This window comes from Impatiens glandulifera, chromosome 3, assembly GCF_907164915.1.
Source record: "Impatiens glandulifera chromosome 3, dImpGla2.1, whole genome shotgun sequence".
Lineage (NCBI taxonomy): Eukaryota > Viridiplantae > Streptophyta > Magnoliopsida > Ericales > Balsaminaceae > Impatiens > Impatiens glandulifera.
The window spans coordinates 11,794,005-11,813,818 of record NC_061864.1 but is presented as its reverse complement, the minus strand read 5'-3'; the positions used below and the strand labels follow the sequence as shown (position 1 = coordinate 11,813,818).

The window sequence follows — 19,814 nt, the reverse complement described above, 5'->3', positions numbered from 1 at the left end:
TATTCAAATAACTTTATTATTACAAAGAAAAAAATATTGGAATATTTTCAAACCAAGCGAAATATTTTAAATTATTTAATCCAATGAACCTCAACTTTAAAGATTATCTCGATAAAAATAAGTAAATACATTTATAGTTTCATAAATTATGACCAAAGAATAAAACACCCATACAACTTTAAAGAAAATTGAGCAACAACTCATATTGCATCATTTCATTTATTCAGTGTCAATACAATTATTGCCCTTAATAAAATATAATAACGGTGTTGTTATTCGTTTAAACAATGTTAATTGAATGATAATCTTAATAACATATTTTGCGTATCGACATGTTAATTATCTCTATTTTTTATTTTGATTATTATAATAGTTTGACATATTTGTTTGTTTGGAGTAATCATATTAATGTTACATTTAGTTTTTCAAATAAATCTTATCCAATAGTGAAGTCATCCATTTTTTATGATTTGTGTTAAAATTTCCATAGGATAATATATGGCATATGAAAGTGTAAAATCAAGAAAATAATACAATAATTAGAAAATTTGATATTATCTAGAAAACTAAAGAGATGTTTGATTTAAAATACTATAATTATATTATAAAAAATTATGAATATGCTATGAGGTTGTACCTAATTTTGAATCATATTAAATGGTCTTCTTACCTAAATTTTATATCCACAAAGCTGTAAAAAAACAGCAATTATACTAGATGTCTAGATTTAGTGGCTATTTCCTCTTATTTTCCTTCCTCAAATCATTCTTATATGGTTGTCCATTTCAGATAGAATCTCGAGATACTTTGTGTTAGTTGGTTTCTATATTTATTTATTTTTTTTTTTTTTTTTTTTTTTTTTTGTCATTTATGGTCTTACACATCTATTTTTATATATATATATATATATATATATATATATATATATATATAATTCAAATATATTTGCTTCAATTTATATGTAATTAGTATTGATACTTAATAAGTATGCATCTTTATGAGCTTAGGATGCAGTCATGAAGAAAATGTAGGCTCTTAATTGGTAGTATTTTTGTTGGGTTAACTGAAAAAAATTCTAAGTGTGGTTCATAAAATAACAAAAATCAGGAGGGATTGAGTTCTCAAATAGAACCCTTTAAATAGGAGATCGTACTAGCATCTTACATTTAAATAATAAAAATAAAAATCATTTTTCAATGAGTACCTTTTTAACACATATTGTTTAATTTGACATATTTTTGTCTCATAATCAAAATGATATCAAACATATTTGATTAGTGAGATATCCATTGTGTGACTGTCTTCTATGACCACTAACTATATGTTAAAGGTTGATGCTTCTTTGTGGCAAAAGAGTCAGAATTTGACACTCAAATTTCCACTTTATTTGCTTTCAATCTAGCAATTTAAATTACTGTATAACGCCATCACATTTCATGATTGAAGATTCAATGTTTAAACAAATATATTATCTTTATTTTTTTTATGTCTCAAGGCTAATAATTTTCTCGCTATGATAACGTTAGATATGGCCCGAAGGAGCCTTAAGACCAAGTATTTTCTAGTAACGATTCATTAGCCAACATAATTGCGGACATTCATCTTCTTTATTTATTAATTTGTTCCATGTGATATAATTGAGTTGATTAATAAATATTATGATGGTTATTTGGTTTCTTGCACCATCTCAAAGGTCAATGGTACATCTTTGTAAGGACTAAGGGGATGCAAGTTGATTTTAAAGAGCAAACATTATTTTGAGGAATAAAAAGTTTGTTTTTATTGTAAACTATTATGTCATTTTACTTTGAAAAAATGAATTTAAATAATTTGTTCATTGATATTGCATTTTGCAACTAAAATAATTTGTCTGTAAATCTAAATATATTATAATGTTATTTTAATTGTTCTTTAAAATTGAAGATACACATTGTTTTTTAATATTTTTTAGTTATTATTTAATCACTTTTCATTCAAATGTCAAGATTGCACTCAATATAAAAAGAATGATGTAAATAAATACAAAATTACTCTAAATATAATCAGGTTTTCATGTCAACTTGTGTATGTCTTGAGTCTATTTGACTAATCTAAAGTGGACTCAATAATTTGTCATCATACCTTCTTATTTCAACCCAAAAAATCAAATTTAATAACTTGAAGATAGAAAGACATTCAAGTCTCATATTATTTGAAATAGTTATATTTTATCGTACTAGCATTTATCCCGTGCATTTGCACGAGTAATAATATAAAAAATCGTGAAAAAAATATTACGATAAAAATTTTATGGGCGGGTCAACCTAAAATCCGACCCAAGTATCCATTTATTCTCACATATATCCAAATTAACCACAGCTCTCGACCCGACAATTCGGACACTTTAAAAATTAAGCATCATTATATATATATATATATAGATTAGTTAGTTAAAAAGTTGAACTTATATTGTTAAAATGTCACACGTTTATCAAATTTTGAGTTGAATTTAAAATATAAAGTGTTATTAGTCTAGTTAGTTAAAAGGTTGTACTTGTTTATTAGGTTGCAAATTCGAATCATACCTATAACATTTTTATTTTTATTTTTAACCGTTTTAAGTTTATGGGCGGGTCAACCCAAAATCCGACCAAAGTATCCATTTACTCTCACATATATCCAAATTAACCACAGCTCTCGACCCGACAATCCGGACACTTTAAAAATTAAGCATCATTATATATATATATAGATTAGTTAGTTAAAAAGTTGAACTTATATTGTTAAAATTTCACGCGTTTATCAAATTTTGGGTTGAATTTAAAATATAAAGTGTTATTAGCCTAGTTGGTTAAAAGATTGTACTTGTTTTTGTTAGTTTGCAAGTTCGAACCATACCTATAGCACCCGACAATCTGGACACTTTAAAAATTAAGCATCATTATATATATATAGATTAGTTAGTTAAAAAGTTGAACTTATATTGTTAAAATGTCACGCCGTTTTCAAATTTTGGGCTGAATATAAAGTGTTATTAGTCTAGTTGGTTAAAAGGTTGTATTTGTTTTGTTAGGTTGCAAGTTCGAACCATACTTATAGCATTTTTAATTTTATTTTTAACCGTTTTAAGTTTATGGGCGGGTCAACCCACAATCCGACCCAAATATCCATTTATTCTCACATATATCCAAATTAACCACAGCTCTCGACCCGGCAATCTGGACACTTTAAAAATTAAGCATCATTATATATATATATATAGATTAATTAGTTAAAAAGTTAAACTTATATTGTTAAAATGTCACGCGTTTATCAAATTTTGGGTTGAATTTAAATTATAAAGTCTTATTAGCCTAATTGGTTAAAATGTCATACTTGTTTTGTTATGTTGCAAGTTCGAATCATACTTATAGCATTTTTAATTTTATTTTTAACCGTTTTAAGTTTATGGGCGGGTCAATCCACAATCCGACCCAAGTATCAATTTACTCTCACATATATCTAAATTAACCATAACTCTCGACCCGGTAATCCGGACACTTTAAAAATTAAGCATCTTTATATATATAGAGATTTTATGAATATATTTTGAGTGCCACCCTATTCAATTTACAAGAGGGCTAAATTCTTATATTTTTAAGTTTAATTTTATTATAAACGGTCTCATTCATTTCGATTTTATATCTATATGTATATCAAGTAAAATATCATTGCAAATAAAAAAAATCTATATCGAACAAAATCTCATTACAAATAAAAAAAAAAACTATTCAATACAATTATTACTTAATATCAATTTAAGGTCAAATAGTCAAAATTGACTAACTCATTAAATAAAAACCAGATTTTTATAATTACTGTCCAAAAGAGAGAAATTAACATGTTGAATAAAAAAAATGTAATGGGAAAAATTAAGTCGAACTTACCTCTAAAAGGGTTAAAGTTAAACAATGTTTTCATTTGGGGTCTAAATTAGATTTACATTTAAATATAAGGATCAAAATACAAATGTTATCCCTATATATTCTTCATAATAACCAGGGCAGAAACCAGAGTCGCCGCCAGAAGAGGAGCTTACTTCTTGAGCTTCAATGGCGGAACAAGAACTTGTGAAGACTTACCCAGTGAAAGCAAAGCTCAAGCCAAACACAAACACTTCTGAATCAAACCCAGAATCCAGATTCTGGAAATCATTCAAACCGCAGCCGCTAGGCAAACCTTTAATCTCTTCAATCACATCTCTCTCATTCTCTCCTATCAGTCCTCACGATTTCGCCGCCACTCATTCAGCCACCGTTACCCTATTCTCTTCCCAAACTATCGAACCCAAGTCTACCATCTCCGCCTTCAGCGATACCGCCACTTCCGCCTCTTACCGATCAGATGGCCGCCTCATCGCTGCTGGGTCTCACTCCGGAGTCATCAAAGTATTCGACGTCAAGAGCCGAACTTCTCTCCGTCATCTCCGCAACCATTCAAGGCCGGTCCACCTCGTCAAGTTCCCGCGCGTTGACAAGCTTCATCTCATCTCCGGCGGTGATGACGCGGTCGTCAAGTATTGGGATGTTGCGACCGAAACCCCTATTTACAATCTCCTAGGTCACAAAGATTACGTTCGGTGCGGAGATGGATCCCCAGCTAGTGATGATATGTTTGTCACAGGTTCTTATGATCATTCAATTAAGGTTTGGGATGTTAGGGTTTCTTCAAATAGAACCTCTGTTATGGATCTCAAACATGGAAGCCCGGTGGAGGATGTGATATTCCTGCCATCCGGTGGGTTAATAGCAACTGCTGGAGGGAATTCAGTGAAGATCTGGGATGTAATTGGAGGTGGGAAACTGTTGTATTCAATGGAGAGTCATAACAAGACTGTAACTTCAATCTGTGTAGGAAAGATTGGGAAAGAAGGTGGTGAAGAAGCTCGAATACTGAGTGTTTCATTAGATGGGTATTTGAAAGCTTTTGATTATGGAAAATTCAAGATAACATATTCAATGAGGTTCCCTTCACCATTGTTATCAGTTGCATTCTCTCCAGATACATCAACCAGAATTGTAGGTTCTTCAAATGGGATTATATATGCAGGAAAAAGGAAAACCAAGAAGACTGAGGATAATGCCCTAATGGAGTTAGAACCTGTTAAACGATCTTTAAGGCCATCGTATTTCCGGTATTTCCAAAGAGGGCAAAACGAGAAGCCTACTGAGGGTGATTATGCGATAATGAAGCCGAAGAAGGTGAAGTTGTCTGCCCACGATAAGTTGCTGAAGAAGTTTAGGCATAAGGAAGCTTTGGTGGCTGTTTTGGAAGGGAAGAATCCAGAGGAAGTGGTGGCGGTTATGGAGGAGCTTGTGGCTAGGAAGAAGTTGATGAGATGTGTTTCGAATTTGGAGATTGAAGAGCTCGGTTTGCTTTTGGGTTTCTTGCAGAAGTATTCGACAGTGCCGAGATTTGCAGGATTGTTGTTGAGGTTAACGAAGAAGGTGGTGGAGATGAGGGTTGAAGATATAAATGGTTTCGATGATACATTGAAAGGGCATATTAGGAATTTGAAAAGATCAGTTGATGAAGAGATAAGAGTTCAAGAGTGTTTGCAGGAAGTACAAGGGATCATCTCACCTTTGTTGAGGATTGCTGGGAGGACTACTCCAACTAGTATTTCTTCTTAACTGGTAATTTTGTTCCATTAAAAATCAGTTTCTATATGAGAAATCAAGACTTTTTTTTAGTAAGATTCACGCCGAGCTCATGTGTTTTGTTTTTTGGGGTGTTGAAGGGTTAATTATTTGAACAATTTTGAATTTTGTAATGTGTTAACTGCTTTATTGATTTTGATTTAGTTGGAAGTGGATCAATTTGGGGAGATTACCCCTTACAGTAATCTATGGTTTTTGAAGTGTTATACAAGCTCTGAATTGAATGTCTCTGCAAATTCAATACCTATCCAAGTCAATTGCTTGCAAACAAAAAACTGACCCATCTCATTCAAATTCAGTGCAAACTTACCATGTTATAGAGAAAAGGTTAATGAACCTCCATCTTAATGTTAAAGCGACAATGTTTTGGTGTAATTTTGACAATGTTTTTGTGTAATAATGATATTTTAGTATTTTATATAATGTTATTGATGAGAGGGAAATTAAAATGTTTTGGTTGAATTATTTAAATAACTCATATTATTGTTGCTCCCTGTTTGACAATAATTTTAATAAAGGACTCAACTTTTTCAAAAACAACAATAAATCAAAATATTGTATTGGTATATGCCAAATACAAGTTCAAATTCAAACCGTATATATGTTAAGTAAGAACTAGTACCAGTATACCACTAAAATCAAGACATAATTCACAACAACTAGCAAAAAGAAAAGAAAAGAAAAGAAAAGAAAAAGACTTGCCCAATCATTGAGCAGGGGAAGCAAGAAAATGGCTTTAGAGATCTAAAAGAGGAATTCTAGGAGCTAGCTGGCTGGCACTGAATCACGTGAAACTCTCAAATTGCGGAGCTTGGCTGCAGACTTAATTGAATGTATTAAAGGCATTTCTTCTTCTTCCTCCTCTTCTTCTTCTTCTTGGTCAGAAGCATTCTCTTCTTCTTCTTCACTTGAAATTTGATCATCGAATAGTTTCTTTCCTGACAAATCACGTTTCTTACGTGGGCGACCTCGTCGTCTTACAGTTGCGCCCTCCTTTTCATCTAAAACTCAAACAAACAAACAAAAAAGAAAAATACTCCCTTCAAAATCAAAATATTTATTCAGGTTAACTACTGGTTAACTAGAATTAATGACATTTTTGTTTATTTGAGTAACTATACCTTGTAAATCGTCGTTTTTGGCATACTTCTCCTGTAGGCTGTTCACAAATGTGTGATAAGGGCGCCATCCACTTGGGTCTACTTCAGTGTTAACAAATTCTGTTCTTCCCTGCACATCCCTTAGACTAGAAAGCAGACAATAGTCAGATGTTTGTTATATCTGAAGAATATACAAATACAACTTCCAGATAATTAATATTAAAAAAGGATAACACTGTCTTACATGTCCAGGATGTCAGATGCAGGAAGTTTCATAACAAACTGAATCAGAGCACCTTCCAGAAAAGATAATCGTTTTGGGGCATCAGTAAATGCATACTCTATCCCTTCCTTAACAATTTTCAATATATCTGGTCTATATTTCTTTCTTGCGATGCCTACAAATGTTCCAGACAGCCTAGCAGCAAGATCTTTGCATTCTTGGAAGCTTTTCCCTGCTAGACTTTCATCATTGCTTTCAGAGTAGACCTTCATATACCGCTGATGGGCCTATCCAAATCAAAATTAATAAGAATTTGAGTTTTGAAGTAATAAAATCTGCATAATTTGGTGTGTGTTAAGAGTAATTGGTGCTAACCCTTATTACTGCTTCCTTGAAAATGTTAGAGATGTCATCCTCCTTCTTCTTTAGAACAGCTACCAGATTTTTAATAATTTCAGCTACACTTGATCCATGCATCACAAAATGAGAGATGATTTCTGGACCAAGATACCCCTGCATGCATAAGAACTACCTTTAGCAACAACCTTTATTGGCAAAACTACTACAACCTATCAGATAATATTATATTCAACGATTTACCTTAGGTACTGCATCAGTAGCAACCAACTTTGCAGCTGCAATCATAACTGCATCCCTGTTTGTCTCCTCTATGTACTCTGCATTGACATCATCATCTTCTGCCTCATCTGTGGGAAGAATGACAGATGTATTGAATTTCAAATTTATCTAGGGTTTGTTTGGATGTATAATTGGATTTGGTTACAATTCAATTATTATGTATGGAGAAAGAAGTTGCAATTCTAAAGTGGGGAGGATGGAAAATTTGATAAAAAAAAATATCATATACATTCAATTCCAATTCCAATTCCAATTCCAATTCCAATTCCACTCAAACCAAACATAGTTAAAATATTCAGTACAGAAAGAGAGATGCCATGTTTCCATGTCTTCTATCTCAGTCTGGTAAAAACAGACAAAATCAGATAACTTTTTCCCATGGGGACTCAAGTACAAGATATAGCAAAATATCTCTTCATCATCTCATTTTTAGTGGTCAAAAGTGATAAATGTATATATGTCTTGTTGAGTATTCTGTATGTATTTCATATTTGTGTTGCTCTACCATATCAAGCAAACTGGTAGAGTATGAACACCTTAAAATGACAGGGTAATGAGTTTATAACTTCACTTTTCCCTTTCATTGTTCATAAAATCCAAAAAATGTATTTATATACAATATATTCTTCCATTTGACCTTTGTCAAGGGAGATCAATTGATTTCAGCATGGTATCCAAAATATCAATAGTTACCTGAAATCTTGAGTTGTTGTTCACAAAGGCCCCAGAACTGTCTAAGGATAGACTGGTCAGGACTATATTCTAAGATTTCCAGCTTTGTTGATGCAAAGTTCGACTTTCTAAATAAGCACCACATTTCTGAAAGTAATATGCAAACCTTGAACAATAATAAAAAGTTATCAGTCTATGTTCTTATTCAGAAACCTTACTAAATGAAGTAATCTAAAAACAGTTCTTTGCTAAAATTCAATCTTTAGAAGAATAGAATGCCAAATGATACAAGAATCTGTACTGCGACTCCTTACCCTGCATGCTAAATGATTTATGAGCCTTCTTCCCTCCCCCTGAATCTCAGAAGGGTTTTGCAGGAAGTATTCAAGCTGCTGCAAGAGAGCGGTTCGCTTAGAGGATAAGGAGAAAAGTGATTCCTCAGACACAGCATCACTATTTATAATGGAGTGCAGGGACCAAGCAACATGCAAATACATGTTGAGGAGTAGAAAAATGACAACCTGAATGACCATTAGCAACCACATAAATTAGAAGCACACAATACAATGTACTCTGAATGGAAATAAAAAACACACCTCAATGTTCACGTTTCTAAATGTTGGAAGAGATTTGGACATTTCTTCATATAAGCTTTCAATAGAAACTGGTCTTGACAGTTGAAGCTCATACAACCTCTTCAGGCACAGAAGAAGGGTGTACTCATCAGACTCATCATCACCTTCCTGGAAATTGAAACATAAGTTCACTCAGATCACAAAACAATAGACCAGGGCTCTGCTTTATAGGAAGTTACCACAGTTTCTCTTATTGCCGATTTTAGCTTAGTGGTAAGCTCATCCTCAAGTTCTTTAAGTTTGTTTTGCGCGAAATCTCGTAAATCTCCCCGACTCTCATTGGAACAGAAATGGATAGCCTTCACACAAGATCTCAATGCATCTTTGTCAGCATGCTTCAGAAATGCCTCTTTTATCATCTGGACAGCTGATTTGAAATTCTAGGAGGATACAAAAAACAAGTCACATGAAGATTATGTAATGAAAAATGTAAATTAATGTCAAGGATTAGTCATGATACCAACCTGCTCCTGTCTCTTCAAAGAATAGAGTTCAAGGTTCATATGAGTGATAATCTCAACTAGTGGTGCTATCTTTGCTTTATCAGCCATATATTTACTAAGAAGCTGTGGGTAACGCTTCATCATGGCAATGGTTATATTACGTCTATCCGTATCTATCAGTTCCTGGTAATAAACAAAAACCAACTTATCTAGATTAATTTTCCAAAATAAAAATAGCTGTCAAATTCAACAAAAACAAATTGCTACATCAGCACTTATTATTGGGCAGACACAAGGAGATTTAGTATTTGACTAGTCCAGAATCCAGACATCTATCAAAAGTGAAATAGAGATCATAAATAAACTCAAAATTCCAAAAGAAAACTGAATGTTGCACATTGCCCAAATCCTGGGAAAAAAACTCATCCAGCCAATGCTGGATGTTGGGTGTGGAAGTAGGATACAGTGAGTAAGTAAAGCAAAGTAGTTTTGGCCATAGTTAGGGCTGTTTTATTCAGCCACTTGGATACATCCCCTCAAGTGCAACCTGAATACAACTTATAAGCTGACCTGTCAGATATTCTTGCTCATATTGATTGGTTTCCACGTCAATTTCTTAGCACCAAAACCTAGTATGTTTGACCTTATTTAGGAACTTCTGGGTCTGGACAATAAGCTTTACAGTCCAGAGTTATCTAGCATACAAACAGCCAAGACTCCCAATTTGTAGGAGCAGCACCGTGCTGCTAAAAAACTCAACTTTCACAATTTCTAATGTAGTAAAAATCTGGAAAATAATGAGGATGCGGGTATTAATATTTTCTAAATATTCGAACTCGTGAACATTGAGAACCATCTATGAAGCAACACAATACTTGAGGGAAAATGATAGATAGGGTAAGACTACTCCCAGTAGGGACATTGACCTTTTGAGCTTTGTTATAGTACTGCTTGCGGTTATCAGTTGCAGGAACTATCCTCTCTCCTACAGCCTTTTTGACAGAAGCACAAAGAAGCCGAATCAAATTTGTGGCATCTTCATCAGTAAGCTCGATTAATGGGTTCTCATCAAGTAGCATTGAGATAATACATTTCCAGTCCTGCAAAATAGTATGCAATAATCAGACTAAAGAGCAAGAAACTGTCTGTCTCTGCTTAAATGGTATCCAGGTAGTTAAATTCAGTTAGATAAGAGCACTTTTATTCCCAGAAAAAAGTGGTAGCCTATGGATCTTTTATCCTATACTTAGTTGTTTAGTTGTTGTTAGAGGTCTGTTTAGCGAATCCAATTGCAGCAAGACAGTGATTTTTGTTTTTTGGGAATATAATTGCAGCAAGGCAATGTTAAACAATTATGTTTATATTTCATGTCAGCAATATGTATTCCTTGATGAAAAAGGTTTATATTCCTATCCCTTGAGTTGTGAAGAATGTCATAAACTTCAGGTTTGTTACAACAAGGTAAAATTAGCTAGAGAGATTCAGCCTTTTAAAAAAGAAATCTTTAATGCAAGATGAAACCGATCTTATATAACATCTCGCAGATGACAGTTAAAAACACACATGCATCCATAATACTTATGTCTACATTAGACGATTGTTCAATAAAAGCTCACAGAGGAAGTTGAGCTCATTTTAGTCCACATTATATTCATTAATTCATATATATGTCTACAAAAACCTGACTGGTAATTCCACAACTTCATCAGACAATGGGTTGGCAGATTTATTTATTTTTAATTGGCCTATGATATGCAGAACTTATATGGCCATGATCACATACCTTCATGGCATTCATATATTCCCAAACGTCGTCTATGACATAGTTACTAAGAATTTGGTCCGTTGAGAATTCTCTAAGTATTTGAAGCATTCTACCAAGATGCACCTCTGAAGAAGCAGTTTCTTCACCTGTCAAATAGCAGTTCAATGATCAAAATCTAGATTTCCACCACTTTAAAAATAGTGGGTTCTGAACAAACCTCGTGTATGTGATTGAGAACTATTAAAATTCTGGGCAATCAAGTGTTCATATACGAGGGACCCGATAGCACGTCTGATCTCTGGTGGATCATCAATCAACAAATCATACAGAGATCCCAAATCATCCTCATTCAGTAGCTGATGCCTACAAGAGCACCAGAAGCCAATGAAACAATTAGCATGAGAAAGATTTTACGGTAATGATCTGCCAAAAAGTACCTTAACAGTTGTTTTATAAGGCCAATAGCGCACACAGACACAGATATATCGACATCATCAGCAAGCTCAATCATTCTAGCAGAAAATCTTTCCGTGAAAAGACCAAGAGAGGGCACATTATCATCCACCTCATACAAACTTTGTAAAGCAAAAATTGAAGCCTTTCTTACACCAGCATTCTTCATATGCAACAAAGAGGAAAAGAATAATTAGATTTCCCATATAGGAATGGCATAAAAAGATTATTAAACATCTGTTCAGAACGTATTACTCACTTTGTCATTTAAAGTCCATCCGAGATATTTCAAGTACAGATCCTGCAAGAACAGTGATGGATATGACAGAACCCAAATTCCAAGTGACTGAATGCATGACATTCGAACGTCGGGATCAATATCTCGGTAACGGTGGACGAACAACCTATAAGGAGTTGTATAATTCAGTTTTAAATGGTAAACCAAAAAGAAGAAAAATTGATATCAAGTGATATAATTATTTGACTTCCTTTGATGCTTATCTATAATTATTTTAAATACAATGATTTTACCTTTACTTGAAACCAAATTGAGGATATAGTTATATCCAGCAAAAATAATGACTTCTTCTTACCCAGTAAATATTTTACGCATCATCTCCTCTATCACTGTGATCTGCTCATGAGTAGCTGATAATCTTTTATTCAGTGATTCCACGCGCGGCCCTTCAGTTCGCTTTTTCATCTCAGCATTCAATTGTCTCTGAGTAGTTTCACGTTGCTCTCCAAGGACTCTAGCAACATCTATAAGTGATGTTACAATCTGAAGTCCCGTCAATGAAGCAATCTGTCTGTAAATTCTAGGCGGAGTACTGCAAAGGTTTAAAAAAAGGATCAATCTGTCGAGCCTCCTTGAAAGGCTAATAAGATCAGAACCTTGCGGCTGAGCACTTACCATGAGAGAGCAATTATATAGTCAATGCATTTATCAAAAACCTCATCAAACAGTGGTCCATTTTGACACTCAGATACCAAATTGTCCCAGAAAGTAGTAAGACTATCTTTGAAATTCTTGAAATCTTTCTTCTTCGATGTTTGATAGTCTTCAACATCACCCTAAGATTTCATGTTGTAAATCAAACAACAAGGGTCAATTTTGCAACATAACTTACAAGGTCCAGATAATAATGAATTGGTTCAAAAGACAAAAAACAACAGGGATTGATACACAAAGAAACATCTGTATTTGGTAAATGATACCCTTTTAGCCATATTAACTAAGGCAACCACAACATCATCAACATCAGTCTCATCTATGAACTCTCCTCGAATTTGGTATTTTGCTCCACAAGCCTGTTAAAGACCAGGTAGAAGTATGAGTTTTGAAAGAGAAGATACAAATCATTTAACTAGTAGTATGATCTTTTAGGTCTATGCTAGATTACCTCAAACAGTGTCATCAAAAGTTCTGCCATTGCAGACTTTTTATTGGTCTCATACTGTCCAAGCCAGAGCTTAACCACTTGAGGGATGAGTTTTGAGTTACTTCTTATGACTTCTGCAGAGGAATAATATATATCACTTCCACCAATCATTTACATGAAAGGGCTTAAGAGAGATATAAGTGTCTCTGGCAAAGCAATTAGAACAGGAGGCGGATTTAGTTACGAAATTCACAAAGAGAACAATAAAATAAAAAATAAACGCCAATATAGTGTAGCTCAGTGGTTAGAGTATCTGCTTCCTAAGCAGAAGGTTGTTAGTTAGAACCCTACTCTGCGTTTCAAAAAAATAAACAGCACACACTAATTGAAAAAAACAAAGGATCATCAGAGAGTAATAGACAAGACAGTGCATAAATACATAGAATTTCAGAAAGCACTACATTCGGGAGAAACGAATTAACAATTTACACCAAATACAGACAGGGAATGATAAAAACCTAACCTAAACTCTAAAGATTGATGGATTTCCTAGTTAACACATCATATTAACACTGACCACAATGTCCCGGGTACTACAAAACTTGAAGATCTTGTTGCTAACTGAGAAGAGCTATATGTTTTCAGCACAATTGTAATCAAGTTACTAACATTACAGATTTCCAATAGTTCAGTGAATTAGGGTCAAAATATAGAATTTTATCTTAAGAACAACTAACCAATGAAGCTTATATCATCTTTCAGAACTGCAGCAGAAGCACCCTCAGTAGTCTTCACCCGCTTGGCTTTCGGACGAGGTTCTTCAAAATCTTCGAAGGAATCCTCTCGCTCATCCTGGTTAGGGCTCTGATCGGGCGGGTCTGCACTCTCTTTGCGACCGCGACCAGTATTCTTAGTCGACCGATTACTGGCGGCTCCAGTAGTCTGAACCCTAGCTCTTTTCTGTATAAAGCAACAAGCCAGAACATCCGTTGAGCAAAGGATTTAGCTAAGGAAATGTTCAATTAGGCAGAGAAGATGTAACGAAAATGTAAAGAAAACCAACCGAGCGGCGAGGAGGTGCTTCTGAACGTACTGGCGTGTCCTCCTCCATAGCTTAATTTACACGACAATTGGGGGAGATGAGAGAAATTGGAACTGTCCGCTCTTCTTCGATCGATCGATCGATCGCGAGAGAAATTGATAAGTTGGCAAGTGTGTGTTGTTGTTGTTCACCTCAGAGCATAATTTCTCGGTTCGAAAGGGATTTCGAGAGAGAAGTAGAATTGGAAAAACTCCCGCCAATATCTGGAAGTAAGTAACATATAATGGGGGGTTTTCGTTTGCACGATTCGATCACAACCAGTCCTGAGTCCTGACCACCCTGTTTGGGGTCAACCTAGCTACACACGATGGCTTAATACAATCCGCTCTTGAAATACATCATCAATGTATAATAATCTACCAATATCTATACATAATAAATAAGCCATCAAATATTTGTTTTTGTTGTTGTTGATGACTCATTAATTTTTAAGAAAATGTTTACATTGCTTGTGGATTAAATATATTTTTTTTGCAATTTTGCTATAATGCATTGATTAATTAATCTCAGTAAATTATTTGTATGTCCGAAAGCTGTGATAGATTTCTAAGCGAGGATAATCAACTTATGTCTCGCTTTGATACCGCTTTCGCCCTGGGCAATTGAGCCCTATTCTTTAGACCACCTTAGACGCTTCATCAGACTTGAAAACAAAGAATGTTCCAGTCAAGAGTCGGTATTTTAAGTTTTGTCCCGACACGGTCTGGTTAGCCAAAAAAGAGTTCGTATTAATAAGAATTTATAGATGCATGAACATTTACGTCTAGTCAATTTCTAATTTGGATTGATTATTTAAATGTATTAAAACGATAAAACCGTTATATCGACTTAATCCAAACTAAGAGAGACACAAATAAAAAACATATATGTTAGAGTTAAATATATATGATATATTTAAATATCTTGATTCTCATACCAATCGAAATATATTAATTAAAATTATAATATATAAGCAAATTTACAGACATACAAACTTGTTTTTTCGTTTTTATTTTAAATTACTTTATAAGCATATCAAATATAAATGATTGATTATATATGCTTTTATATATATATATATATATATATATATATATATATATATATATATAACCGAGTCAATATTACTGATACGGGGCAAAACGGAAAGCTTTGATATAATATAATCGACTTAATAAGATTATATTTAAATTTATAATAAAAACAGCACAATCAGATTATCTAATATCTATCACCCTAGGTCCTAGGTTTGGCTAAGAAACTAATAAACAAAAACTAAATTGGTATAATAATGTAGTTGATTTTAAAAAAATGGATGAAGGAAGATGCATTTAGAATGAATTGTGATTTTTTTTTTTTATTTGGTTTTGTACATCTTTTCTATATATATATTTTTAAATTGTCCATATATTATTTTTACTTGCACTCATCTTATTGCTCAATTATCAAGTTTTAGGCATTCTTCAATTGATCAATTATCAAGTTTATACAAACTTGATTTACTGATATATTTTTAACAGTTTTAGAATAAAAAAACATACTATTGCTCATATTCTCCTTCTTAATTATAATTTGGACAATATTACATATCTAAATAGATATATTTCATTTCCTCCTTTAATTTTTTCCACAAACTCATCTAATACGTTATATTTCTTTTAATTTATCAATCAAAATATTCTTACTTTATTTTTATAAAATTTAAATTTTAAATATAAAACTTATTACAAACATCATTAAATTAAAAACTCAAATAACATTTTTTTATCAAATAATTTTAAAACAAAAACAATTAAACCTACCCAAAAAAAACTCAAACATTAAAAAGTTTCAAAACTCACATTTCTTTTAATACATCGAATTATTTAATTTAATAATAAAAATATTATCTTACTTTTATAAAAGTTAAAATTTAAATGGAATATTATATTTTCACGTACTTTGGGTGACTCCAAATCCGCGTTCTCTCTTATTACTCTCTATATATATTTGTTTTTCCAATAAAAACAATCCAACACCAAATCTATTGCAAATAAAAAATCATTTAAATTAATTTGCAGATGTGATAGGGTTGCTTACAAATATATTAAGTAATTTTTTTCCTTTTCTGATTCGAATAGAAAAGAAAGAATGGAATAACAATAAAAAATAAAAAAGAGCCTTGAGTGCTCTACCTCGGGCCATCGACATCATACCCTCTACTGAAATAGATTTTTGGAGAGGGAAGAGACGGCTACTCTCCTAACCCAGCCAACCCACGGGAAAGCCTCTTCTTTCTGGTATACATCAAGTGCATTGAATGCCCCACAATGAGAATCAAAGGGGGAAACCTATCAATTGTTCCAATTGAGAAAAGGGTAAGACTCATGAATAGGAACAGCGTTAGGGTTACGATATGGCTTTCTTTTTAGAGGATAGGGTCAGCTTACTTCATCAATGAAGTCATAGTCGCATCTAACCAAAAACGGATCTATTTTAACTCCCTTTACTTGTAGGAGTACATTTTGGATCTGTCACTTCCGAGAAAGACATTGATTGAAGTAGAGTTTTTATAAAAATAGAATTTAATGCTAGCAAGGGTGGATTATTAGTATAAGATGCTTGCTACTGCCATAGTCCATGTACATGCTTAGTGCTCTAGGCATGCTATATCTTGTGCGAATTCCATCCTGAATCTCTTGTTTATTCATAAGTAAGCTTAGCCCCAATCCATACAATGGATAGAATGAAGTTTCAGTACGCATTTCCCAAGTTAGGTCTCCTTCTCTCCTCCTTTTTATTTCCCCTAATCTTGTTAGTTCTGTCTTTTGTGTTTTGAGAGTGCTTTCTTTTGTCCGAGTTCTTATTATATTGTATTGAGGTTCATATCTTATATTGGCATTGCTCTAAGATATTGAAAGAGAAAGATAAAGAAATAAATGGATTGCTAAAAGGCTAAATTATGTGCTGGATACAGTTCAAAATATTTCAAAATTCACTAAAAAAAAAACCTACTAGGACCCAAAAGTCCGGGCAGGCCTTAGTGTAAATCTTCATTATTTAGGTTATTTGATATAACAAAGATTTTGTTAAAAATCAAAAATATGAAAATCTAAATTATATATGTTTGTTCGGAAATGTTGATCAAAATATTAGACTCTTAGCTTGGATATTGTTGGGTTATTTAGATTTTTTTTTTTAAATTCATAATTATTTTCTGAAAATGTATATATATTATTTGAATTTTTAATTAGTTAAATTATTATAATGTTATATTATATATTTAAACGGTATAAAAATAAAATAAAGTACTATTTATTTATAATTTTAAAAAGATTATGCAATAGTGGTTTAAGCATAACTAAAAAATAAAAAAAATACGAATGTAACAGTGGTTTAAGATTAATTATTTGAAATAACAATGAAAACATAAAAAAATAAAAAATAAAAATACTCACTGCCCAACAAATGTAAGATAAAATCTAAATTTAATTAATGAGTTAAGATGATTGAATGATCGAAAAGAAATAAAATAGAAAAGTTATTAATAAAAAAAACTAAAGAAAAATAAATAAGATGAATTAAGTGATTGTATGAATTTGAATATTTATAATAAAAATACTAATTGATTTTATTTGTTTATTCAATACTCCAATACAAGAAACTGAACAATTACAGAAATCTCAAAGATAAAGACATGATTAAATTTTTAGACAATTCCGGTTTCTCAACAACAACAACAATTAATTAAGTAATATAAATCACAAATTAAGTAGGTAATTATTAATTAACGGCGTTGCACTTCTTTCTAATCTCTCCATCGTTACCGGTGAGGACTCCAATTGCTCCCATCCGCTTCATAGACTGAGCAAACTCCACGGTGAATTTGGCGCCGGAGACGAGTTCTCCGACGATCTTCTTGGACTGTTGATTCGTAATGAGGGCAGCATCGGACTGAAAAAGTCCCTTTTTCTGTAACACAACAGAGTAGTAGTCTGCATCGAATGTAAGAGAACTGTTGGGATCCATTTCAACCGTAGTAACGGTATCAGTTACTGTCAAACATTTAGTTTTCAAGAAGGCGGCGTATGTGGGATTCAAGGAAGGATCCTGGTCGCCTTTTCCGGTGAAGTTGTATAGTCGGTTGCTGAAGAGATTGCAGTGCCCTACTCCAATTGTGTGTCCTCCTGAACCGCCAAGTTTTCAATATTATTATTATTATTAATAATTTTCCGACAAGACAATGAATTGTTAATTGTTATTAATGTACCTGACAAGACGACAAGGTCGTGGAGGTTGAGACCTTTGCTGGTGAAGTGTTGCATGAGGGTGGTGAAATTATCGAAAGGCCCGGGCAGGTTGGGCAAAACCTCAGCTTGTATCGACACTTTCCCATCTCTTCTTCCGGTCAACACCTCCCACATTGGCTTTTGAAACTGCAATTTATGCATGTCTTTTTGTTGTTTATTTGATTATTTTATGACATATATTTTCATGACTTAGATTTGTAATTTACTCACAATCAATGGAATCTTCACGTTTGTAAAAAACATTATAGTTTAGAAAAGAAAGATCGAGAATTACTTGGAATGACACCGAGTCTCTAGCTGCCAAAGTTAAGATATCAGCGCAAGACACCACTCCGGGGCACTTTCTCTCCAATTCTTGTTTGATATCATCGATCACATTGAAGAACGCCAATGACAAGTTTGGAATCGCATTCTTCTCCGCAGTCTGATTTGGTGAATCTAGTAGAATGGAGCCATCACAACCCTGAAACACGACAAAACACGTATCTAGTTAAGATGTGAAAAAAATAATCACATATTACAAAACTGCTTATAATATTTATATTAGTTACTTACCCTGACAAAACAATCGTGAAAATGCATCCTAAGCAATTTAGCGGGCAAGTTAGAGTTGGTGGATGTTTGTTTCCATGTAGCATTACGGATAATTTCCTCGGCCAAAGGGCAAGTTTTCTTATAGAAGTTCTTCCGGAGGTCACCCCCTTGAGTAGTACCAAGAAAACATGCAACAACTAAACAAACCATTAGAAGATCAATGTTAATAGTACTAGACCTCATCTTCTTGATTGATTAATGAGCTTTGTAGCAGCTTTGCACTTCCTCTAACTAATTAAAAGTTGAGGGGAAGATTAGAAAATGAAGTTGGTTTGTGTGGAAAGTTAAGTGTTAGCTACTTCCTTAAATACCCATATAGTATGAAGCTTCCCAGAGCAATTCCAGCTAATAATTAAACAGTATTCTAGCTAGGTATAGAGATGAAAATGAAAGAGAGATTAATGTAGAAGGATATAATATAATAAGGTCATATTTGTTTAATATCTCATACAAATTACAATACATGGGCCGGCCGGTCATTCATATATTATAATAGGCTAAGAAAGTCTTAACACACAGAATTGCACCCCTATTTAAGAATATGATGACGACTAATATTCACAAGACTTCGTAAATGCCCCAAAACATATGACACGAGACAAATCAAGAATTGATCAAGTTTAATAAGTAAAACCCTAATTCTTTATGTTAAACCATCAAATGTATGGACACTACAATAAAGGATATCGAGCTTCAAGTTCCGAAATGTTTCATGTAAAAATAGTGTGATTCTAACATATTTTACGCTTCTTTTCTTCTTTTGATCGACTAATGATAATTTGAGATTTTCTACAATGCATGCAACATTCATTAATTCATGTTGTGTAGTAGTGGTTTAATTTGAAATCTAAAGTGGACTC

At 33.1% G+C, this 19,814-nt stretch overlaps 3 protein-coding genes across 3 annotated transcripts; 1 reads left to right on the top strand and 2 right to left on the bottom strand.

Moving 5' to 3' along the window:
- Nucleotides 1-4,036: 4,036 nt before the first annotated feature.
- On the top strand, nucleotides 4,037-5,863 carry LOC124930748 (protein SLOW WALKER 1). Its single transcript, XM_047471098.1, has one exon. It carries the CDS (start codon nucleotides 4,071-4,073, stop codon nucleotides 5,649-5,651), a length of 1,581 nt encoding a protein of 526 aa, XP_047327054.1. The 5' UTR covers nucleotides 4,037-4,070; the 3' UTR covers nucleotides 5,652-5,863.
- A 358-nt stretch (nucleotides 5,864-6,221) lies between these two features.
- LOC124929209 (sister-chromatid cohesion protein 3) lies at nucleotides 6,222-14,385 on the bottom strand. Its single transcript, XM_047469508.1, has 21 exons — nucleotides 14,054-14,385; nucleotides 13,728-13,950; nucleotides 13,012-13,124; nucleotides 12,827-12,919; nucleotides 12,522-12,682; nucleotides 12,202-12,438; nucleotides 11,868-12,012; nucleotides 11,593-11,771; nucleotides 11,373-11,518; nucleotides 11,174-11,301; nucleotides 10,317-10,490; nucleotides 9,412-9,573; nucleotides 9,127-9,327; nucleotides 8,909-9,055; nucleotides 8,627-8,833; nucleotides 8,334-8,478; nucleotides 7,602-7,708; nucleotides 7,377-7,514; nucleotides 7,023-7,288; nucleotides 6,800-6,924; nucleotides 6,222-6,679 (listed from the first exon to the last, which is right to left on the bottom strand). The coding sequence occupies exons 1-21, from the start codon at nucleotides 14,099-14,101 to the stop codon at nucleotides 6,444-6,446; spliced, it is 3,381 nt and encodes a 1,126-aa protein (XP_047325464.1). The 5' UTR covers nucleotides 14,102-14,385; the 3' UTR covers nucleotides 6,222-6,443.
- A 3,391-nt stretch (nucleotides 14,386-17,776) lies between these two features.
- LOC124932255 (peroxidase 27-like) lies at nucleotides 17,777-19,152 on the bottom strand. The gene is made up of 4 exons (XM_047472873.1): nucleotides 18,916-19,152; nucleotides 18,635-18,823; nucleotides 18,321-18,486; nucleotides 17,777-18,237 (listed from the first exon to the last, which is right to left on the bottom strand). The coding sequence occupies exons 1-4, from the start codon at nucleotides 19,135-19,137 to the stop codon at nucleotides 17,834-17,836; spliced, it is 981 nt and encodes a 326-aa protein (XP_047328829.1). The 5' UTR covers nucleotides 19,138-19,152; the 3' UTR covers nucleotides 17,777-17,833.
- Nucleotides 19,153-19,814: the final 662 nt, after the last annotated feature.

What these genes read in the sequence shown, in the direction of transcription:
- LOC124930748 (XM_047471098.1), top strand. Translation starts at nt 4,071, where the DNA reads ATGGCGGAACAAGAACTTGTGAAGACTTACCCAGTGAAAGCAAAGCTC.
- LOC124929209 (XM_047469508.1), bottom strand. Translation starts at nt 14,101, where the DNA reads ATGGAGGAGGACACGCCAGTACGTTCAGAAGCACCTCCTCGCCGCTCG. An exon ending in TTTTGATGACACTGTTTGAG is followed by an intron (nt 12,920 to 13,011) that starts GTAATCTAGCAT and finishes GGTCTTTAACAG; the next exon opens with GCTTGTGGAGCAAAATACCA. An exon ending in CTACTGATGCAGTACCTAAG is followed by an intron (nt 7,515 to 7,601) that starts GTAAATCGTTGA and finishes TTATGCATGCAG; the next exon opens with GGGTATCTTGGTCCAGAAAT.
- LOC124932255 (XM_047472873.1), bottom strand. Translation starts at nt 19,137, where the DNA reads ATGAGGTCTAGTACTATTAACATTGATCTTCTAATGGTTTGTTTAGTT. An exon ending in TTCACGATTGTTTTGTCAGG is followed by an intron (nt 18,824 to 18,915) that starts GTAAGTAACTAA and finishes GTCGTGTTTCAG; the next exon opens with GGTTGTGATGGCTCCATTCT. An exon ending in GAGACTCGGTGTCATTCCAA is followed by an intron (nt 18,487 to 18,634) that starts GTAATTCTCGAT and finishes CATAAATTGCAG; the next exon opens with TTTCAAAAGCCAATGTGGGA.